A 23,309-nucleotide genomic window follows, 5' to 3' on the forward strand; every position below is an offset into this window, starting at 1 on the left:
TCTTAACGGGCTTCTCAGTCCGCAATGGAACTAAATCCGACCCGTTTTCTGTGCCTCGGCAGAAGTCTGCAAGCTTTTGCAATACAAAGACGGCAATGAAAGGAGACGGCACCGTATTCCTTTTCTTCCCCCTTTAGTACGTTAGTTCACCCAGGCACACAGCCAAGACCTTTCCTCTCCCACGTCCACTGCCGACTCCTCTCGATGAGCGCTCTCTCCGCGTCTCCGTGGGTAAATATCCTCTCTCCTAGGTAGTCGATAACAATTTATTACATTATTATGTATTATTTTTGTAACTCTAATTTCTTCTTACCTTTGCTTTCTCATCTCTCTGCTCCTAATTTTTTCAATTGAGTTTTTTATTAGCATCTGGGGGGAGCTCTTTTTCTTCTTCTTCTTCTTCTTCTTCTTCTTCTTGCTTTGATTGCGAATTATGTGTCTTGTGATGAAGTTGACATTTTATTGTCTATTTTTGACAGATCTTAGGATTTATGACATGCATTTAGTAGATAAGTTGATACCCTAGGCTCTTTGGCGGAACTTGACTTTTGGCACCCAAAATTATATGTGATTAGATTTTTGTAACTTTGTTAGGCTTAGGGTGGGTATTTGATTGGGGGTGCCAAATAGGGAGCTATTTTGTCATTCGTAGGTGGGCTGGAGACTAGGGTAAGAGCTTTGTAAAAGTTGTATTTTTTTAATTGGTTTTTTGGTTGCTTGTCAGGTTAGTACAATATGATTTGTGGTTGATTCTATGAATTTTGGGAGAAAGTCTCATTCTTCATAATTAGTTCCCACATATTTAAATTGTTAGCAACCTCTGGAAATGAGCAAATTATTTTCTTCACTTATGTCTGCAACTTACATTGTTTTCATATCTGAATTTATGACTTGTACTTACTTTCCCAGTTGAAGCTTCTTGTCTTATTCAAATAAACAAATCAGTGGTGACACCAGGAATGATTGTTGCTGATTTCATGTAACTTTTAATGTCATATAGAATCCATCATCTGAACATATATTGAGTAGTGCTTCTTCCATTCTTCTCGTGTCCATCCAGATTTGATTTTTCAGGTACTTGTGTTATACTTATTACTTATCATTGAAGTAGCACTGAAAATTTCAAAACAGGTTTCAGGTGGTCACAGTTTCTATTGATACAAATAAGTTATCAGAATACTAAACACTTGCTGAAGTTCATCGATAGGATGTCGAAAAAGATAAGGTCCAATAGATCTTCTACAATTCTAATTTGGGAAGTCTTTCATTTCCACATGAATTACACGGTTTTTATGTTCGTTCCTGTAGTTTTTTTTCTTGCTCTTTTATCATTTGTGACCATTTAAGGCTTCCATAGTGTGACACTCCCAGTTGTGAATATTTTGATCCCAATTATTTGTTTCTATTGTCTTCTCAAAAATAAAAACAAAATCTTATGTCTTATATCTTACTAATTTTGCATCAAGCAGGTATTTAGTTACAATACTTTACAAGTTGGCATTAAGAGTTGAATGTCTTTGTATTTAATGGATCCGTTATTGTGATAACCTTTTAATTGAGCAATATAATTTTAGAGATGCATTGCAACTGCATCCAACATAATATTGATTTTTCAGATCTAGTTTCAGATGTTACCTCCTATTGTCCTTTGGTGCCTTCTGAATTTCTTTATTCGGCTATTCATGCCTGCAGGGCTTTTAACTGACAACTCAATTGATTCCACAGAGTGATGAAATGTCAATCTTCTCGATGCGGCATGACCTTAACTTTGATACTTAGATATGAGAGATGATAGTTCCTTTTGACTTGAAAGAAATTTGAAAAACGGAATTACGAAGCAACAGAAATTCCAACTAGGACATGATGATATATTGTTTATTATTGATTAGGTTCAGCATGTTAATGAGAAACTTGTGTTGACACCATGTCCCATGGTCAATTGCACCTAAGGCCACAGTACTTATGAAGTGGCCACCCTGAGGCAACCTGCTACTTAAGATTTGTAAACCCTCCGTGTTGATATAACATTATATGAATTGGAGGAGCACACTAGTATGGCGATGGAGATGCGAGCAAGTGAGAACATAAGCATGTCTCAAGACCTCACCCCATCTATTCATCCCTGTGCTGCTGCTCTACATGATTCTTTCCTCTATTCTCACTGCTCCTCATGTTTTCGAGTGCTACCTTCCCATTTCCCTGCACATTCCCTCAATCATCAAGAACCATTTAACTCCATCTTCCCTATCTCTTGTACTACTTGCAAAGCTTCAATTCGTTACTGCTCTGCTGCTTGCTTTGCTTCTGACTCTGTTATCCACTCCTCTTCCGGTGAATGCCACTTCCTTCTCCAATTCACGTATCCCTCCACATGTTCCCTTGGCGATGATACTGCCGATATCCGTGCTGCACTTCGTCTCCTATATTTCTTTGAGGTGCAAGGGTATGTCCCTTCTCCTCCTTGGACTGAGCTACCAAATCGGATAGGTGGGTTGCTAGTGAGTGATCTCAAGAAAGTTCTAAAAGGAGGAGTTGTTGCTGAGAGGATAAGGGAAGCAGGATCACTGATGTCTTGTGCTAGGAGGAGGAAACGAGCAGAAGAGAAGCAAAGTTATCATAGGTCAGTGATGGTGGAGGAAGTGGCATTGTGGGCGGTGATGACTAATTCTGTGGAAGTGCAGATTAATGAGGAGTGGGCCCTTGGGCTTGCAGTATATGGGCCTTGCTTCTCGTGGTTCAATCATAGCTGCTTGCCTAATGCTTGTTATAGATTCGAGCTAGCTTCCTGGTGCAAAGACCACCTTCCTTGTGAATTGGGTTCCTTTTGGGTTTCCCCTGCTAGTACGGGAGAGACACCAACTTTGGTAAGATGAATATGTTCTAATACCTTCCACTGATATAGTTATTCATTCTAATGGTACATCTGTCAGCTGTGCATTCACATAAAGTACTGAAGAAAAGTAAGAATTTTAATTTTAAATTATTTGTTCTGTAGAATGGTTTACGGAGATTGATATTGGTTGCAATGGCAGGTATGGAACTATGAAGACGTTGGTCTCTCTCAGGGTAAAAGTTTCTGTTCCTGTTCTGTCATATTTCTGTCTTCCATTTATATAGAATTATTCAAATGTAGTTACTGGTTTTGCTTCTTACCTAGGACTTTCTACTTATGGCCCGAGAATTGTAGTACGCAGTATCAAGGAAGTCAAGAAAGGGGAGGAGGTTTGCATTACATATACTGACCTTCTACAGCCTAAGGTATACCTTTTGTGCCTCTGAAGATCTTATGCATTAGCATCCTTAAAAATTTTTTTTATGTATTTTGTACTACAAATCTGATGCTAGCATAAGAATCTGGTTATAGGCCTTAGCATAAGAATCTGGCATTTGAAAAATGGAACATGGACTTCCTCTTTCCAGACTATGACAGAAGTTAATTGATTAAAAGCTAAGCATTGCCTTTTCCAGGACAAAGGAATGGAAAGTTGTTGCAGTTTCAACTGTCTAACATATAATCACTGCATAAAGCTGACGAATCGATCAGCTTTAATGGCAAAATAAAGTTGATTACCTCAGCAGGTTTTTATTTAGAGTGTTGCACTCCTTTTATCTTTTATTTTTTACCTTAAGTTGGTTATGGATATTACGAATTTTCTACATTCATCAGTTTTTGGCTAAAGTATCAAGTACCTTAGTGCCTTTTGTTTATGTGAGGTTTTCTTTTCTTGCTTTGCACCATCATTTGTGTGTGCTCCTTCCTAAGAATGTATTGAGTCATATGTAAATTCTTTCAGCTATGTGTATTTGCCTGTTAGCATTAGCATGCTGTAGACAATTCAATTAAATCTCCAATTATATATATGTTCCATTGACTTGGGCCTAAATAAGTTGTCCTTGATGGTATAATCTGTTGTCTTATGCTTATTTTCATTCTTCTTGTTTCCTCATGAAGCTCACTGTTTACTCTTTCAGGCAGCAAGGCAGTCTGATCTGTGGTCAAATTATAGATTCATTTGCTGCTGTCAACGTTGTACCATGTCACCGGAAATATATATAGATTATATGTTGAATGTAAGAACCTAAACTCACATGCATAGTGTTCTATCCACTTATGAATCAGGATTTATCAAGAACTTCAAGCTCTAAGTTTTTCGTTTCTATTTTGGTTGGATACGTGCTTACCCTCTATCCTTTTGCATCTTAAGATCCTGATAGAGGAGATATTGCTATTTGCAAATATAAAACGTAGTTACTTGTTTGGACAAGTTGTGTCATAGTGACCTATAAGTTGCAGTTAGTCAAAGGATTTTGAGATTCATGCATTTAGCAAGACATAAGATATAAAGTTAGGGGCATCTCTTCCACATTTTTATTGTCCATTTTGTGATAAAGTAATATATTGATATTACTTTAGTCCTGAGTTTGAAGCCTAAGAGTTAACATGTGATAAAGTATTAGATTAAATAGGATACACTGTGTGATTCAAGTTCAAATGAACATTAGAAAGACTGATATCAAATATATTACTTATAAATCATATGGATGTATCTTTGTTGTCTTCATTCAGTACTTTGTTCCTGCTAATTATCTTAGTAGACTTGACTTGAAAATCATGAGAAATATAGAATGACTCATATCAAATATATCACATTTGCCAGTAATCTCCTGACTTGATCCAAGACATTAAATTTCTGATAGCTTTTCTTCACATCATTTCTGAGCTGGTGCTTTTATCTTAGGCATTTAAATATCTTTCAAAAAGTTATGTTCCTTATACTTCTTGGTTAGACAACAATAATATGACCTTATCTTCATTGGAGTCTTGCTCATTAAACTATTATTTTACAACTAATAAGTTTGAGTATCTTTTCCCAGTTTGATGAAAGGAACTTGAATTTGGGAAACAGTAATAGTGCAGCTGTAGTATGTGAAGAGCTAGCTGATGTTGTAAACCAAGCAATAGCTGAATACGCATCAGATGATGACCCTAAAGCATGTTGTGATAAGCTTGAAAGCACGCTTTATCAAAGCTTACAATACGAAGACTTGCAGAAAGATAAGCTTTCAGGAAGACAATTCATATTGCACCCCCTTCATTACCTTTCTCTCAAGGCTTACATGACACTGGCATCTGCCTATAGGTTGCGTGCTCAAGGATTATGTTCTACTGACCTACACATTGAGAACAATTACAAAACCTTCAAGATGAGCAGGGCTGCTGCAGCCTATTCTTTGCTGCTAGCAGGTGCTACACACCGCTTATTGTTGTCTGAATCTTCCTTTATAGCAGTCACCTCACATTTTTTAGTAAGTGCTGGGGAAACTACATTAAATCTTGTTCGAAGCTCAACATGGCAATCAAGCGGACAAAGATATGAGTCAAACTCAAGCTTCAACTTAGTTTCATGTTACGAGTTCAACTTAAGAAAAGGTTCCCTGCCTTGGTTTGAGTTCAAGTTAATGTCTATGCAGTTTGCTGGATGCATCTCTACTATGTTATTATATTGCTGGCCTTTTTTAATAGAAGGTTTCTTATACTTGGAGAAGATCAAGAATCCATTTGATTTAAGTTGGCTTGACATGGCAATGCTTCAAGCTCAGTGTTCTCTTGGTGAAGGTACTACCACCTTTTCCACATGCAAGTGTTTTGCATGTGATTACCAGTCAGATGTTTTCCTTGAGGACAAAGTGAAATGCCTTTATCAGCTAGCCATTCATTTACTGAGCTATGGTGGATATCTAGCAAGCATATGCTATGGCCCACAGTGCTATTTAGTGGATCATGCTAGAGATTTGCTTAAGGTAGAGGTTTGATCGAATGATAAATTTTCTGTCAGCTCAAGCAATGTGAATGGATTTCTGACTACAAAAGGTGGGGCTTTAGTATAACAGAAACACTTCATATTTATGTTGTTGGATTACATGTAGAGGCAAGTGGTACATTTACCTTCTATATATGGTATAGTCTCATGGAATATATTTATCCAAATTGTTGGGACATCTCTTTTAAAGATGCTATTGGTGTTCATGTGTGCCTAATACTGTCGACTTCCGGCATGTTGGTAGGAGGGACTCTATCAAATTGTTTCTAACTTCTAGTTGCTTGTTTTTGGCCTTGATGTGGCTGGTAAATCCTGCTGTCTAACGACTATACCTGTGATGATTAATAATTTGCTTTGGATAGAGGTGAACAGCATATCATTTTTTGGGTTTATTATGATGAATTGGTTTCTCTTTCTTGACCTTTGCATTAAACATGTGCAGCTGATGTCATCAAGTTTCAGAACAAGGTATAACACAACAGTTAGCAATTATGTGAAGCATTTGAAACAGAATCAGATTTTCAATCTACAAGTGTAGTGCATGAGCTCATGATGTTCTTCTGAACCTGATCATCAATGCATGAAACAGTGGAATTTATATTCTGAATCATTGTCCCTGAACTTACGGTAACAATTTCCAGGTATGTCTGTTATTAATATAAAATTCCCGCCTGTTTGCGATCAGTTCAAAAACCTGGTATTTGTATCTAGGCATTTTATCATGATCATATTTTCTCAAAAGAAAAGGAAGCACTATATCATGATCATTAACCTTCAGAGTAACTTCAATTCTGAGCATATATTTTCATAGCTTTTTTTTACTAAAAGTTTTACGCAGATGTTAAGCTACTTAACCTAAACCTCCTCTATTCATGTTTAATATTGATTATATAAAGATATAACAGCAAGCAGACACTACTGAAGTTACTAAGACCAACTTTTCTTCTTCTTTTTTCTTGTAAGCACATTATTAAATATCCAGAGAAGAGAAGTAGGAAGGTGGATCTAAGAATATAAATCATATACTGTAAAATTAGATAAGTGACCTTCCGTTTTTTTTAAAGAATACCTCTCTTCTGCTAGGTACGGGCCATCTTCTCATGTTATTGTAACTTTTGCCAATCCGGAAGGAATAACTTGGGCAGGTGGCTTCCAGATTTACCTGCCTATAGTATTATATTTTCATGTGATTCATGTGGAGTTAGTATGACCCGTATGGCCTTTAGATCATATTAGACTCTTTTATGCCCAATTTGACCTTATTATACACCACTTTCTCCCCACTTCTTGCTGCTTTAAGCTTAGGAGGTCATGCCTATTACTGTTTCTATGTGGATTCCTTACTACTAACCCATACCACTAGAGAGTGTACAAGGATCACATCAGAATCCTTTTTCTTTCTGGGAAATTTATTGTAAAGACCCTACTTTTTACTTTTATTATTATCTACACCTTACCACATTATTTAGGAGCTTCTGCAATTTAACTGTAGTTGCTTTTGTTTTTCAATTGATAATATTAGGCTTTTGAAAATTGAGTTTATCTATTTTCTATACTCAATGCATATTTATTATAATAGAATGCACATAATTTACATATCCATTAAAATATAATTAAGCTGCAAAAAGACTCTAGATATATATCATCAGATTACCACTTCTTCTTTTTTGCCTCAAAAACACTTTTTGAGTTAGTTTTACCATAATGATAGAGAATATTTTGTTACTTCTAAAAGTTAAAAGTTTAAAAACCTAAAATACCCCCTCATTTGCCCTTAACCTAAAAAACTTATTTAAACATACTAAGACTATTTTGCATTTATAGTTATTTCACTCATCCATATGGTAATTGTTTATTAAGAAAATTAATGATAAGGTATTTCTTAGGTATTTTAAGTAAAATATAATGATCGAATAATAAATGTCTGTAAGGTAGAGTGTAAATAATAGCAAAAGTTCACTACTTTGAACTTTGTTAGAATTGCCTCCCTATGTGCACTACTCAGCTCGATTGCACTGGATTCTGGCCTGGCTTGCCCTATCTATGGCCTCCAAGAGGAGACTATGGAACACCTAATTGTCGATTGCAATCTCGCCTCCTAATTTTGGGCCAATATATCTGCTTCATGCTTCATGCTTCATGCTTCATACTTCATGGAACTTGGGCATGGGACAACCTAACTAGGAGAACAGGAACTGACTCTTGAAGAGAGGAGGGACTCTTCCCTCTCCTCAAAGAGCCTTCTCTATTCTCTTATTGAGGTGACATTTTAGCACATTTGGCTTTAGCCTTCAACAACTCCTGAGAATTTTTATCCAAAAAAAAAAAGACCTCCTGCGGATCGGTGTCCCCAATCTGTGAGCATACTCTTTTACTCACCTACGAATTCATCCACTGGGAACCCACTCTGCTAGTAATTTTGAAGCTCAACACTAACGGCTCATTTTCAGGCCTCAACAAACTTGGTGGGGCGAGCTTCATCTTGCGATTACTGTAAAGCTCTCTGATTATAGCTGACAACCACTTTGGCAGATTTCCCGCTGCTCTTGCTCCCCGAGATGCCCTCCTCTGCCTCCGTCTCCGCCTTTTGGGCTTCACTGCCCTCTCTATTGAGTCAGATTCTATGCTCGTTGATGCATTGAAGGGTGTGCACCATGCACCTTGGTCTACGAGGATTATTTCTTCCTTCTTTCCTTCTCTTCTCTTCCTTCTCTGTCTCCTATATTTTTCTAAAAGTCAATTGTCTTGCAAATTCAGAAAGGATTATGGGTTACAATTGTATTCGGGAAGGAAATCAGGAGCTTTCCCTGATCCTCTTGTACATTTTTTGCTCTCTGATATTAACGGCATTTTCTTTTTTTGCCATCGGCAGTTAACCAACAGGGCCTTCCAGCTTTACACAGCTTTAAATTATGCCTGCTTATATTTTTTTTCCATGTGGATACTATGGACCTCATGGCCCAACATCCTATTAGGCTTTCTCCTTCTTTTTGTCACTTAATATCTCTCCATGCCTTGCTGCTGTAAGCCTTGGAGAATAAGAATATACGTATAACATCAGAATCGTTTTAATTAAAGGAACATCACAATGATCAATAAGTTAGCTATTTTTGGTGTACAAGTAGGTCAAAGAAATCACCATGCTCCATTTAATGGGCATAGGTTGTTTCTCTTTTGAGTTTCTTTTAAGCTTTTTAATGTCATTAAAATGTCCTAGGTGGGGAGGATTATAATTGTACATATTATTTAACTACTACTCACTATTTTCTCATATATAACAACTGCATCTTTACTGATAACTAATACCTTTTTATGCATTGCACATTCTAGTTTTTCCACAAGTATGGATAAAAAAATAATAAAATAAACACAACCACAATTTTGAACTTGTTGGGTCGTGAAATTTGCACATCAAAAAAAAAAATCAAGATTTATTTATTTATTTTGCAGAATTAATCCAATCCAGTTATGCATAACGGTCTCACGGATCATTGCTGTTGGATCTACAGGTTCCTTATCTACTATTATCTGTGGATTTCGTAGAATAGTAAAAAGGGTTTGATAGTATTGCAAAGTGAAATTAAAATTTGTTTTAGTTTTTGGTTCAAACAACCCAACATGTTTGCTTTATAAATATCCACTAAAACCTCTTCACATCTTGGACGATGAGATTTTGGATAGAGAAAAAAACTCATCATCAGTGCCGTCAAATTACCATCGGATGTCTAGAATCCAATTCTTCTCCCGATAATTAGAGTGATTGCATGATCGGGGAATAACAGCCATCCACGTGTACCGTGTACAGAATCAAAGATGATTTTTATGTTCAAATTGCTGGTTAGGATGATAAAAAAAGTTAACATCCAACCCTACCCGAGGAGAGAGGAGGAGGAGGCGGTAGCGACGGAGGGGAGAGTCTTCGCCTCTAGCACCAATGGAGGGTGTGCCGATTAACTACCTAGGATGATAGAGAGCTTGTTGGAGTCTGTTTTGCTAAATATTCCTAACTTTTAAATTTATGAAGTGAAGTAGAAAATTTTACAAATCACATCATATATTTTATCTATTTTATGATTCACATCTTATCATATATTTTTATTATTTTATAATTCATATTTGTTTTTTCCTTTTGAATTTCATAATCCAACTTATTTTAAAAAAATTATTTAACACCTAGTTTAATTTGAATATAAATAAATAAATAATAATATTTAATTTTTTTTTGGCTTCTTTCATCATTTTATTCTCTCCCATCTTTTCATCGTCCTCATCGCTTCATCACGTCTTAATTCAGAGATTCTAATTCCCAAATTGAGATCGGTTTCAATTGAAGCAATAATAGGATGAAGGAATGGGAGAACGATGGGACGGGACTTTGACCTTATATAATCTAATACTGAAGTTAAAAAAGGTAGAAAGAAAATTCTGAGGGAGGAAATACCATGAACTTATCCGTTAGCGGTCTTGTCTTCAATAATTAAGTGGGTCTTTGACCTTCTACCTTTTGAGATGGAGTCATGTCACCATAGTTGGATAGGCATGCACATAGGTTTAATTATGCACGTCACTACACCTGTCAAATGCCCCTCACTAGCATCCGTTACCAAAGAATCTAAGACCATTGTTTCGATGTAGTTATTGTTGGCGGTATAATCTTATTCTAAAAATCATAAAGATTTAATTTAAAATTAAGTAAATAAATTATAGATTATTAATAAAAATAATTTGTATAACTTAATCTAGTGTTGGACACTATCCCTTTAAGATTAATTCACTATCCATCGTTTACTTTTGGAACAGTAGACGTCGATCTCCCAGGACACTACTTTAGATGCTAAATGATGCATTAATTCAATCTCCTAGTATAATATTAAACTCATTATTATTTAATTTTCATTTTCATAATACTTATTTTAGACTTAATTTATATTCACTTTTATTCGTAGATTCGAAGGAATGAATACGAAATACTAAAGTCCTCTTTGATCTTTTGTAATTTCATTATTAATCTATCATTAATAATATATAAATTTTATTTAAATTTAAGCTCAAAGTTGATAAAATATTCATATCAAATACTTAATATTTCTAAGAATTATCTAAGTTGTAAATATATACAAATGCTTTAAGCATAGAGTTAAAATTTATTATGTGTTAATTACACTCAAACTCTTAAACTTAAAACTATCAAAAATCATCTTAATCTAAACTGTGGTCTAAAAATAATTATCCCTAACATTTATTGAAACAAGCAAACTAACTTCGCTAAATGAGGAGCCACACGGCCCGCCGCCGCCTCTCGCCGACATACCTAGCAACCCCCGTCCCGACCCCCCGGGTCGGGATCATCGGGTGCATGGCATCTCCGACCACGGAGACGGCAGCCCGGTGGGCCCAGCCCAGTAGGATGGCCCATGGGACCCGGAACAGGAGTGGGGCCCAAAGTATGGGTGGATATGTCTGAGTGGGCCACCACGGATAGGAAGTCAGTGGGGAAGGCCTTTACTAGATTATCTACTACTTCTCTCATTATTAGCTCTTGGTGGGTAGAGATCTCTTTCTCTGAACGAAATTGTAGGCATTAATGCGTATGCCGTAATTTTTATATTATTTAAAAGTACTACATTTACCGTAATACCCTTGTAAGTTAACTCGGTCAACTTAGGGGACAATAACAATATTACAGAGGAGTATAAATATTCTCGGAATAATTTTGAGACAGGAAGAATAATTTAAAGAAAAACTTAGGGTGAACGGTGATAGCAGCACCTGTGTTTCGGAGCTCCGAATAGCCCTCCAATACCAAACTCCACAAACCCGACCCGTTTAAGCGCTAACGCCACCGCTAAGCCGGCGATCCAGGCGCCGCGCCGGCTATCACCGCCGCCTCTTCCTTTCTCCTCAGCCATTTCCATCATTAACTTAAGCTATTTGCTACTACTTAGTATTCTCTTCTTCAAAGTCTCTCATTACATATATATAGATATTGAGGTATATTAGTATTTATTTTTAGGTCATAAAGTAATATTTCCTTTTGGAAGTGGAAGGTGGGAAGTTGTAGTCTTGTAGTCATGGGTAGACTGATGCTCTCTGGACCATTGCCTATAATTGAGTAACTGGAATCTTTTTTCTCTATCATGGTTGCTGCTTGTGAGGTGCTGCCAGATACCAATTTATAATTATTTTCTGAGTAGGTGTTAAGTTGGCAATAACAGTTAGATTTTCAAGATGAGTATCTTTTTTTTTATATAAAGGGATTTGTTGGTTGGAGAGGGTGGAGATTTTAGAAATTGTTATTATAATTTTTTAATATTATTATGGAAGAGAGTGTGTATAAAATTGGATTAAACTATTTTTCTAACCATCTTCTCATAACCCATAGAAGAACATTTTATGGCCCTAATGATGTTATCTCAACGAGTTCGAATCCGATAGGGTTTACGGGCTTATAAGATTCGATATCGGATATACAAGATCAATACGCCGACATGCATCCAAATAACATATCTATCTCTCTTTCTAATCATTCACATGCTACATCAATGTAAAGATACTTACTGACTTAACTTAGCTAACTAACATATTCATCAATGTTAAATATATTCCACATGCAATTTAAAGTGTCATTATTGAACTCATAATATTGACCTATATAAGATTACCACCACAGACTTACTTTTAATGGACAAATTATTTATCTTACACTTTTTTTTTTATCATTTGATATAAAAAAAAAATTGATTAAAAAAAGAACTAACGGTTATACATAGAATAGAATAGAACCATAAATTAGTTGAGCGTTACAAAGAGAAGTTGATGGTAAAATTAAGTGAGATTGGACACGTGGAGAGCTCTAGAGCACTCCACGTTTTAATTCCCCTCCGTAATATATAAGTATATATAACTATAAAATCCATCAGAAAAAAGAAAGAATAGCACTGCATCCTTTTACGTAAGACTGAGAGAAGATTACAACACCGGAGACGTGTCACGTTACTGGCCGGTTACCGGCCATTGCCGGTTAACTTTCACCAGTGCTTCGCCTGGACCCCACTCTTGCGAACGAATGAATTCTTGGCCTTGGGAATCTCGTGGATATCCATCACTTGTATGGTCCTCTGCTTTTTCGCTATTTAAAAAATCCAACCAAAATTTAAACAAAAAACAATTTACAAATTAGTCACTCCATTTCCAAAATATTAGAAGAATAGAGAAAAAATTATGGTTATATGCAGAAAGGCCCAACAAAAAGATAAAATATTATTTCATTTGTTGGGGAAATAGAAAGTTAGAAGCCACGGACCATTTTGAGCTTCTTGGTAATTTTCATGCAGACGTTTCCTAGCCGAAGCGAGTCTATCGGCATCCAGTAAATTATCCTTTTGCTCCTTCGCCTTCTGCCAATATATATATATATATATTTAAATAATAATAATAATAATAATGGTCAAAAAATAAATAAAAAAAATAAAAGAAAATTAGCATAATAGTACAGCTGGAGTAGCCGAGGGTGGAGTGGAACGTGGATTGGGCTTAGTTGGTGGGCCATCTCTTTGTGGGCCGGGCTTGGGTAATTCCGGCCCATTTCTCTCGTAGATGACGCCGGTCTCTGCTTAGACCCAACACCTCAGGACTAATTACGTGACATAAGTAAACTAATTATAGTATAAGTATCAGAAACTTTTAGTCACTCACTGTGAGGAATGGGGGAGTAGGCGAATTCCTGCACCTAAAATGACATCAAGTATGATTAAGTTAGAATAAAATTTGAGCCATTAATAATGGGAAATTAATGAAAATAAAATTAAAATACGATGAAATAGACAAGTACATGGTGGCCATTGTTGTGGTCTCTCCTTGGAATTTGCTGGGGCGAGTCCCCATCAGCTGCCATTCCCACACCATTCGCATTAAAATTTAGTAGCTTTTTTCGATCTCAAAAGCTTTAAAAAATTAAGTTTTTTAGGTTGGAAAAGGGAAAGAAATTAATGGGGCTGGAAGAGTTACTAATGATGGCTGGAGAGGCGGCGTCGCTTGCGGAGTTGGATTTCACCCATTCGTCGACGAGATCTTTCCATTTCCTGAGGTAGAAGACGAGGGGAATCAGATGCTTTGCTATAAAATCTTCTCTTTTTTTTTTAAAATAAATAAAAAATAAATTTATAATTTGGGTTCTTTTATTTAGAATATTTAAATTCTCTTATCTTCACCTGAGGAGTTGCTTCGCCAATCGCCGCACTTCTCCGGATGGGTTCTTCCGAAGCAAATTGACTTGCTTTCCTATGTCCGTCTCCTAAATCCCAGATAGATTTTTGAAAAACAAAATGAGAAAAAATCCAACGTAAAGGAAAGGGGAATTTTTGCGTCAAATTTGGTACCTTGAGAGCTTTGAATGTGATATCCATGTCCGCGAGATTTTGGAGCAGACTAATCAATGAATCCTCGGGCTATTAGAGCAAAAAAGTTCGAATTTTGATTACAGAAACGGAATAAAATTTGGATCTTGAGAAGTTTTATTGAAGGATTTGGACCTGATCTGGGTCTTCTAAGAAATCTTTGATGGCGAGGATTTTTCTCTGCTCCGATTCAGTCTCCTCCTCTTCCTCGTCTTCTTCTTCTTCCTCCTCCTCCTCCTCCTCCTCTCTATTCATCGGTTCGCTACTACTCCCCTTCTGCTCTGCTCCAATCCTAGACTTGGCCACCTCAACTTTATCCCCAAGAGCTCGATTCGGCTCGCAGTTGCGGCATCGCTCTGCGGCGTAGAGCCGCTCCACGATGGCGTCCCGCCGCATCCGGAGCTCACCGGCGTGGTCCCGCACCGCCACGTCGATCGCCGTCTCGATCAGGTCCCAGAGATCGACGCCGGCGCTCCGGAGCATCCGGTTCAGATCCTCCGGGTCCATCCCTTACCAATTCCCGCACTCCTCCCCTCAGATCTGTGAGAAATTTCTCGCCGATAGATCTTTCAGAGGACCATTTGATCGAAACCCAAGATGGAAATTTGAAGAAAGGAGCGACCTTTGATGGATGAAAGGACAAAGGAATCGCCTTCCTAATCTGGGCAGGATTTAATATTTAATTTAGCTACTCTTCTCCTCCTCCTTTTCTTTTGGTTGGAAGGGAGAAACAGCGAAGGGGAAGAGAGGAGGAGTAAACGTTTCAGAGATGTCACAGAATGATAGATGGAAAAAAGAAAAAGAAAGAAATATGGAATTTTTATTGCTATTTTATTTGTCTAGAGTTTACAGCTGACCTTTTCTCTTCTCTCCACACACACACACACACACACACACACAGAGAGAGAGAGAGAGAGAGAGACTCCTCTTTGCTCTTCCTTTCTGGGAAAGAGGAGAGAAAGGAATTTAGTGGTCTTTTTCTTTGCTCCTGATTAATCTCATCTAGTTGGCATATTCCATTTAATTTTAAAAAACACAAATTTTAGCCCTATACTCTTTAGGCAAATGATTCACTAAAAATTATTAATTTTTCTTGATTGAGATTAAATAAAATTAGGTCATTTAATCGAAAGTATTGATCACTTTTCTAAATTATAAGAATAAATTAGTCGTATTTTATTTTTCTCTCTTAGCTATCTATTTTTTTTGTAAAAGATAAAAATAATAATGAATTAGTATAAGTTAACCAAATGGTTATAATGATAAGAAATAAGAACATACTTAAATCCTAATTATTTTATCAATTAATCTAGTTACATATGTAAAATGTCTTATATAACCTTTAATTTTATCAAAACATTTTATCTAAAATACCCTTAAACATACCTTTTGTTAATTTTATCCTAAAGAAATAAAAAAAATATTGCATTATTTTAAAATGCTCCTCATTTGAGTTTAAAATTCTAGCTATCCATTCAATTTTGTCTTAACTAAAAAAAACTTATCTAAAGTTATTATGGTCATTTCACACTTTTAGTAATCTTAAATTTATGTGCATGGTAACTAGCAATTTTCCAAAACTAATGATAGAATATTTTTTAAGGTATTTTAGTTAAAATACCTGAGTTGAGTCGAATGATAAATATTAATATGATAGTATATAAGATAATAAAAGCAAAAGATACGATGTTTTTATATTAAATTTTTGTTTTAAGTTCTATTATTGTGGGCCCATAAGTGGGTCGAGTTAATGGGCTATCTGCAAACCCTAACTCATCTAGATAAGACTAGCAAGTGGATCAGATTGGATTCATGTCTATATCGAATTCAAGAATTAGATCTAATCAAATAGTGATATCAAAGTTTTTCTTCTCCTAATCAATTAAGTCCTTAACTAAAGATTGACTTAGGCCACAAATTGGTTGAAATGGAGTCAAACTCTCTTGAACTGGTCCTGATCATGTAAGGACGAGTTGGTTGCCCTTGGAGTCTAGGTAGGCTAGTTGCCAAGTGTATATCTCTACTCGGTTCTTTTTTGGAAAGTCGTGTGTGTCATGTACTGAGAGAAGATAATCGAGTGGCCGACTGAGCAGCCCAATAGGGTAAATTCAGTGCACAACCTATTTTGTTGAGGGTGTTGGACCACCGTTCCCCAAGATTTATGTATCCTTCTTGCTATTGATACCTTAACCCTCCTAACGGAATAGGTCTAGCTTAATATAGGTTTTGGTTCAAAAATAAAAAAAAGTTTTCTTTAGCTTAATATAGCTTAATTTTGGACATCAGTAGATAATTATCACATGTTTGAGGACTAATTCTTGTTGAGATATGATTTCATATAAAACCCTAATAATTAATGTGAAATCCTACATGTCTTCTTTAGCTTTGGATTTAGCTAATTAATTCATTCTTAAATCCTATTGATGCTTTAATAACCACTTGATGTTAGCCTTTAATGTGAATGCGAAGCTTTAAACACCTAGAATATTTCTTCCTTTCTCCATCTCTAGTTTTACTTCTTAATTATATTGCAAGTCTTAGCCATTCCTTAATTCTTCGGCTTAAAGATTACTTCTTATCTTATAATCAATTGTGCAGATATTTATCATTTGATCCATGCATTCTAATTTTATTCTGAGTTAAATATAATCTAACAACCGTCAATAGAATAGAGAATATTTTATTATTAGTGTAAGCAAAAAACATATGTAACCTATAACCTAAGAGGACAATGATAATATCGCAAAGTTAAGTAAGAATGTTTAATTACATAGGGTTAATAAGGTAATTAGAATATATATAAATCTAACTCATCTTTATGGTAATCATCAGTAAAATAAATACACATGAAAATGTGTTAATAATACTAAAACCAAAAGTTAAGATGTTTTAAAATTTCCTTCTTTTTTTTTCATAACACCACCTATAGCATTGTAGGATTGTAGCATTGTTAGCTTAGGTTCTCCTTTAAATATTTTAACATAATAATTTACTTTTTGTGACACATTAATCCTTATAATTATATAGAATCTCTAAAATGCATCTTTCATAATTTATCTTTTAATATTTTTTATTGTAAACTATCGTGTTATTGTCGGGGGGATCGATTCTAAGTTCTTTAGGAATCTATCAGATCTAAAAAATTGACAGTTAGATAATTGTTTAGCATTTCTGTTAACACTATCAAATAAGTTCGAGATATTAGATAGTTGAGAGAATCAAATATCATTAAAGAATAATCAAGAAAGTATATGTAAACATATGCGATAGTTTAGAAAGTTTAGGTATAATTAACCCATAAAGAAATGCGCGAATAGTACTTTGGTGAAAAAAAAAATCTTAGAATCTCTAAAACGCGTCTTTCATAGTTTATTTTTAGATTTTTTTTTTATTGTTGTAAACTATCGTGTGATTGTGTGATTGTTGGGGGTTCAATTCTAAATTCTCTGGAAACCTATCAGATCTAAAAAATTGACGGTTAGATAATTGTTTAACATTTCTGTTAACACTATCAAAAAAGTATGATATTAGATAGTTAAGAGAGTCAAATATCATTAAAGAATAATTAAAAAAAGTATATGTAAATATATGCGATAGTTTAGAAATAATTAGCCCAAAAAGAAATATCCAAATATTACTTTGGTTAAAAAAAAAAATCTTCGAATCTCTAAAATGCGTCTTGTAAACTATCGTGTGATTATTGGGGGGGTCAATTCTAAGTTCTCTGGAAACCCATCAGATCTAAAAAATTTGACGGTTAGATAATTGTTTGACATTTCTGTTAACACTATCAAATAAGTATGAGATATTAGATAATCGAGAGAGAGAGAGAGAGTCAAATATCATTAAAGAATAATTAAAAAAGTATATGTAAACATATGCGATAGTTTAGGAAGTTTAGGTATAATTAACCCAAAATAAAATCATCCGAATATTACTTTGGTGAAAGAAAAAATTTCTTAAATCCCTAAATCTAGTTGTTAAAAGGGAGGCGAGTTGATTATGTAGAAAGTGAAAATTAAAAAAAAAAACTATTAAGGATGGTGATATGCAGAAAGATCCCCTTTCTAATCTCTAATCATCTGTCACTTATTCTGGAGAATAAGTCTCTCTCATGTTGCAAGTAGTACTCCATATGTAATGTCCACTAGAACAATTCGAATCTATCGTGAACAGTGCATAGTTTTTTTTTTTCCTTTCTCTTCTCTGTTTGCCTTTTAGATTTGGAATATCTCTATAGAATCTTAGATCTTGCTTTGGGCTACTACTATTCAAAAGTTTTGCAGCTCATGGAGAATCTCATCCCAGATTCTGCGAGGAAAAAAATGTATATATATATATATATATATATATATATATATATATATATATATATTTCTTTTTTTCTTTTCTTTTTTATCAAAAGTTCTTAGTTTCATCTCTACTGCACACAAAAACAAAACAAATCTTAGTAGTTTCATCATTCTTAATAGCAGTGATGAGTTGCTTACAGCCTGATATAATATAATAGGAGAATAGGACGACAACCTTTTGACACAAGTCTTATACTCAGCTATAATAGATAGCACCACTAAGGAAAGTAAAGTATAACGAAGTCTGACGAATTCGTAAGCGTAAAAGCTTTAAATCATCATGAGACTCTATTGTGACTCACTAGTTAAAGAGTGGGAGAAGTGAAATCATCGAGAAACACCGATGAAAGTTCTCCACCATCTACTTATAACAAGTCTAAAAGGGTGCATCAATCACTTCTCATCAATGGACCAGGCTAGAGAAAGAGAGAAGAGCGAATACCACAATGCGAGCTAGTGATTCAGCGGTGCACTGGCTCACTCACTTATCACCGTCGTCATTGATTGCCACAATTCAAGTTAGGAAAGGCGAGTGAGAGAGCTCTCTATAATCTAGACATCTTGGTGTTGAGTCACTTAAGTTTCAAAAATATATAAAAATTAAAATTAAAACCAGACTAAAACACATGATTAAATTATAATTTCCTCTAGAATTAACAATTCAGCCTTGAGCCTAGGTAGTTCTTCTTTGTTAGAGTTTGCATGGGTAAATAAACCCCATAGCAAAATTAATCCCTTGGCATGTGTTCATCATTAACCTTTTTACCTAAATATAATGTTCTAATTATGACCCATTTCTATAAACTATGCTAAGATTTACTTTGCTTTACTTCCTTTTGTATTCTTTTTGTCAAATGATTCGAAGATCAATCATGTAAACCAATCATTGACCGTTCGATGTATAAAAATACATCACATCTTGTCATGATGATTCTTTGTAGAGAAGTGTCGGATGCCACTGTGGTCTTTGGCATTGGAAACTATTAACCTCCTCGTTATCGGCAAAAGTGCTTACCGAAGCCCTAAATCGATGCCGATTACGGAACAAAGTGAGTGAATGCAAACAAACATTTAAATAAATAAATAAATAAAGACCATCACGAGGCTTTGTGCCATGTCGTCTTCTCCTTGTCTTCTATAGTAAATTCTGACCCAAGAATTAATGGGGCTGCAAACTTAATTAATTTATTATTTTTTTCTGTGGAATTTTTTAATATATACCCCATATTTTGTTTTATCCTTGTACTTTTATTTTCATTGTTTTTTTTTTTTAAATACCCTACTATTAGTCTGCCTGATTCAGAGGAATTAAAATTCAGAGTGAATCTACTCATGCAAGTTTCTACCTGTCATCTGGTCATCAAGTAGTTATCAGAGTTTTGATATGCTTATAATCGATGTGTTGACGTACATCTGATAGTGAGCCAAAAGTGACAAGCAATAGTTGACGGTTATTGAATTTGCACTCAAATTAAAAACCGCCACATAGATGAGTTGACTTAAATTATATATTTTTTTATGGCTGAAATACACTAAATTAAAATTGGGTAAACAAATAATAAAATTGCAAATAGATGCCAATTTTAAGGTTAAATAATATATAACTTAGGCATTTTTTTTTTGAAAGCATTAATAGCTGCTATTAGGTTAAATTATAACCTAATAATAAAATTTTAAGCACCACCATAATTAGATTATTATCATCAATTAATCTAAAGAGTCACCACTTTAGAAAAAGCACTAATCTTTTGAAAAAATATCCGTCCCTGCTGCATCGAAAATCGCGTAGCCTTTACTTTTCAGATTCTCTCTCTCTCTTGCCTCTTTCTCCTCCTACATTTCCTGCAGCCTTCCACTGTTACCTTCTCTTCTTCTCCTCCTCCTCATCCTCCTCCTCCTCCACTTATCTCCATTGCTTACACTGTAGACAGCAATGGAATCATGGCCTCTTCTTCTTCTTCTTCTTCTTTCGCCATTGTTATTCTTCCACTCCTCTCAAGCGTTGGAAATGGTAGTAGCAAGTGATCACCTCTCCAAGTGGAAAGACCCAACTCTACTAATTGGAGACTCTATTGGTAGGCACTAAGTTTTCACCATCAACTACTCCTAAAACGTACTCAACTTTTGTATATTTCTCTAAGTTTGCATTAATTTTATCTGCTAGTGTTCAAGAAGGAGGAGTTGCATAGCCTTTACCTCTTCCATAGCAAGAATGCTTTCAACTCCTGCAACTTCGCACAAGCCACCATTCTCCACAATGGCGACTCAACCCACTTCAAGGTATTAATCTTTGTGCATCCTTCGAAATTTTTGCCAAATAATTCTTCTTCTTTTTTTTTTTGCAACTTTGGATCGAAACCCCCTAAAGAAATATATTGCAAGACTGGAAAGTGCTTGTGCTTTTCAAAAACAGGTCGTTTTTACGAATATATATATAAATTTTGTTTTACTTTCCAGAACTATTCAAAACCAAAGTCAAATAGTAAGTAAGGAATCCATTTTTATCCCTACATACAATAATAGCAGTACATAACAAGATTTGGTTATTTTTGCAAAATAAAGGGTGATTCTGCGGAATAAAAACTATTTTGATTTTTGGTGCAAAAATGCATTGCATGCAAAATTTGCGTTAATTTTTTTTATTAGTATATTAACAGGTATTAGGCTTATTTGCTATTTTGTAATATACTTCTCAGTGGCGACCGGCACGTCCCGGTTACTACTACTTGGGTACGAAGAGATGCGAGAGCGGGGAAAAGGTTCCGTTACGGGTGGTCGTTCCGGACCCGAGCACGGAGGCCTCGCCAGCTGCCGCTCCACCGCCGATCGCCGGTGGTGATCTGCCCACGATTCCATCCAACGGCTGGTTCTCGAGCTCCCCGATCTACTCGGCGGGGCCCACCATGTCGTTTAACCCACTACTACCGGTGGAGGGACCGGCTCCTGCGACGGAACCGAGCAGCAGCGGGGTTCCGTTAATAAGTAGTAATCCTGCAGTGCCACTTCCGACCGGGATAACGGACACCGCCACCATCCTTCCTTTGCCTACTGGAGATGAGAACAAGGTTCTTTTTCCATTTTGAACTTCTATATTGTTCCATATTTGTTTTAGGTCCTTCTACTCTTTAAAAGGGGCCTTTTTGCATATTACTTCTCATTTTATTTGAAAAGAGAGAGAGAGAGAGAGAAAAGAAAAGGTCTTCTTTCTCTTTCTTTTGGTTGAGATTAACTACTCTTTTCTTTTGGGTTTGGTGCTTTTAAATTTTGGTGCAGGTGGTGGGGATGGCGTCGTGGAGCCGAGTACGACTTTCTTCGGTGGTGTTTCTGATAGTGCTCACTTTTTGGTCTAGTGGATGAGAGCTGTGCTTCGTCTTCTCCCTTTCGAGGGATTAGATATTGTTATTGTGTAGCTGCATGCAAGTGGGTTCCTGGAACTGGCACTGTTACTAGAGTTTTAATTCCAGAGGGTGAGAGATTGAGAGTACTTGTAATATATATATATATATATATATATATATCTCCTTTTGCCAAAGGAGTTTTTATTTCTAAGTCTTGTTCTCTTCTGAAAAAAAAAGTCTAACTTTCATAGAGATATGAACTATGCATTTGAGGAGAACACTCACTTTCTCTAGAGTTTTGTTGGCATGTAGTAGTTTAATGCAAGGGAAACTTAAAGATTTAGGTGGCCTTTGGTTGGCACACCAAAATCCTAACCAAGAAGGATAAGATGGTTTAATATTATTGTCCTATTGACCAGACTAGTCCTTATAAATATTTATTTTTATGTGTTTAATATACTTTAAAATATAAATATGAGACAAGATGTGTTTGAAATTATATAAATATTTAAAAAAATCTAGAGAATTTAATAAAAAAAAGTAAAAGTTGATTAACCTTTAAAGCTAACTTGTTCTAAAGGTTGTAGTCATTTTACAAGAACTTAGAATTATGCCAATCAAGCAATCTGGAACAACATAAAGGGAGATGTCATCAACTTTGAGACTAAAAGGAAAGAGTAAAGGGTATGGCCAAAAGTTAAAAGAGATTGGATTAGTGTTAATCCAAGGAGTAATATTAATGTCTAGGATTTTCAATATAATTGTATATATAACACACAGAAAGATAGCCAGATAGGCGTTAGCGAGGGTAAAAATGTAATAAATGAGATGTCAGCCCATGTTGTTTAACTTTTATTAGTAAATAAAAGGAATAATTATATCTAAACCCTAAAATTATACATATTTTGATTTCTTAATTAATTTTTTGTGATACTTTAATCCTCTCAATTATTTACGACATGTCACAGTGATATTCTTTAAAGAATAACTAGGGAAAAAGAATATTTTAAATTTTTTACATATTTAAAGAGATAGATATGCTAAAAAAATAATCCAAAGATCTATATGAGAATAGGTAAAATTCAACGGATTTAAATGTAATTATCCCTCAATAAAATCCTACCTTCTAGAATATTATCCAGTATATCCTAAAGCGGAGTATTTTTCCTAAACTCTCAACTAATCTCTTATTAAATTCTAAACATAAGTTCGAATCCACTTTTCTCAGTGACTCTGACAAGAATCTTTCTACTTTCCGCTTTAGATTTCTAAACTCAACCCAGCGATGATTAAGTTCAATATTTTTATTTTATAATCTAGGAGTCTAGTAACTAGATATAAGTTAGATAAAAGCTAATCTTTCCTTGATACAAATGTATTTAAGTTTTATTAAACTTTTAT

The 23,309-nt window shown here is 35.2% G+C and overlaps 3 protein-coding genes across 9 annotated transcripts; 2 read left to right on the top strand and 1 right to left on the bottom strand.

The window, feature by feature from the left end:
* Nucleotides 1–106: 106 nt before the first annotated feature.
* LOC140771712 (protein SET DOMAIN GROUP 41) lies at nucleotides 107–8,777 on the top strand. Of its 7 annotated transcripts, none has more exons than XR_012106213.1 (7): nucleotides 111–231; nucleotides 1,693–2,864; nucleotides 3,033–3,066; nucleotides 3,158–3,258; nucleotides 3,973–4,071; nucleotides 4,876–5,872; nucleotides 6,265–8,777. XR_012106213.1 is itself a non-coding variant. In XM_073113337.1 (7 exons), exons 3-7 carry the CDS (start codon nucleotides 2,055–2,057, stop codon nucleotides 5,812–5,814), a joined length of 1,983 nt encoding a protein of 660 aa, XP_072969438.1. In that variant the 5' UTR covers nucleotides 120–231; nucleotides 1,001–1,074; nucleotides 1,693–2,054; the 3' UTR covers nucleotides 5,815–6,092. The 7 variants fall into 7 exon arrangements, 6 of the variants coding, with proteins under 6 accessions (XP_072969437.1, XP_072969435.1, XP_072969438.1 ...); XM_073113337.1 differs by lacking the exon at nucleotides 6,265–8,777 and adding an exon at nucleotides 1,001–1,074 and having other exon boundaries at nucleotides 120–231; nucleotides 4,876–6,092; XM_073113339.1 differs by lacking the exon at nucleotides 6,265–8,777 and adding an exon at nucleotides 1,001–1,074 and having other exon boundaries at nucleotides 120–231; nucleotides 1,726–2,864; nucleotides 4,876–6,092.
* A 3,782-nt stretch (nucleotides 8,778–12,559) lies between these two features.
* Nucleotides 12,560–15,115, bottom strand: LOC140772574 (probable mediator of RNA polymerase II transcription subunit 26c). The gene is made up of 9 exons (XM_073114713.1): nucleotides 14,354–15,115; nucleotides 14,201–14,269; nucleotides 14,033–14,115; nucleotides 13,830–13,903; nucleotides 13,654–13,709; nucleotides 13,518–13,551; nucleotides 13,316–13,431; nucleotides 13,126–13,219; nucleotides 12,560–12,951 (listed from the first exon to the last, which is right to left on the bottom strand). Exons 1-9 carry the CDS (start codon nucleotides 14,723–14,725, stop codon nucleotides 12,851–12,853), a joined length of 999 nt encoding a protein of 332 aa, XP_072970814.1. The 5' UTR covers nucleotides 14,726–15,115; the 3' UTR covers nucleotides 12,560–12,850.
* A 5,273-nt stretch (nucleotides 15,116–20,388) lies between these two features.
* LOC140772575 (early nodulin-like protein 14) lies at nucleotides 20,389–22,175 on the top strand. Its single transcript, XM_073114714.1, has 4 exons — nucleotides 20,389–20,645; nucleotides 20,735–20,850; nucleotides 21,267–21,635; nucleotides 21,844–22,175. The coding sequence occupies exons 1-4, from the start codon at nucleotides 20,504–20,506 to the stop codon at nucleotides 21,925–21,927; spliced, it is 711 nt and encodes a 236-aa protein (XP_072970815.1). The 5' UTR covers nucleotides 20,389–20,503; the 3' UTR covers nucleotides 21,928–22,175.
* The last annotated feature ends 1,134 nt before the right edge of the window (nucleotides 22,176–23,309 follow it).

Source organism: Typha angustifolia, chromosome 12 (genome assembly GCF_048772165.1).
Source record: "Typha angustifolia cultivar Huaian chromosome 12, ASM4877216v1, whole genome shotgun sequence".
NCBI lineage: Eukaryota > Viridiplantae > Streptophyta > Magnoliopsida > Poales > Typhaceae > Typha > Typha angustifolia.

Excerpts from the sequence above, each read along its gene's own strand:
- LOC140771712 (XM_073113336.1), top strand. The coding sequence starts at position 2,055 with ATGGCGATGGAGATGCGAGCAAGTGAGAACATAAGCATGTCTCAAGAC. Across the intron at positions 3,067-3,157 it reads AGACGTTGGTCTCTCTCAGG|GACTTTCTACTTATGGCCCG; the intron begins GTAAAAGTTTCT and ends CTTCTTACCTAG. Across the intron at positions 4,072-4,875 it reads ATATAGATTATATGTTGAAT|TTTGATGAAAGGAACTTGAA; the intron begins GTAAGAACCTAA and ends ATCTTTTCCCAG.
- LOC140772574 (XM_073114713.1), bottom strand. The coding sequence starts at position 14,725 with ATGGACCCGGAGGATCTGAACCGGATGCTCCGGAGCGCCGGCGTCGAT. Across the intron at positions 13,552-13,653 it reads ACCACAACAATGGCCACCAT|GTGCAGGAATTCGCCTACTC; the intron begins GTACTTGTCTAT and ends ATGTCATTTTAG. Across the intron at positions 13,220-13,315 it reads CACCCTCGGCTACTCCAGCT|AAGGCGAAGGAGCAAAAGGA; the intron begins GTACTATTATGC and ends ATATATTGGCAG.
- LOC140772575 (XM_073114714.1), top strand. The coding sequence starts at position 20,504 with ATGGAATCATGGCCTCTTCTTCTTCTTCTTCTTCTTTCGCCATTGTTA. Across the intron at positions 20,646-20,734 it reads ACTAATTGGAGACTCTATTG|TGTTCAAGAAGGAGGAGTTG; the intron begins GTAGGCACTAAG and ends TTTATCTGCTAG. Across the intron at positions 21,636-21,843 it reads CTACTGGAGATGAGAACAAG|GTGGTGGGGATGGCGTCGTG; the intron begins GTTCTTTTTCCA and ends ATTTTGGTGCAG.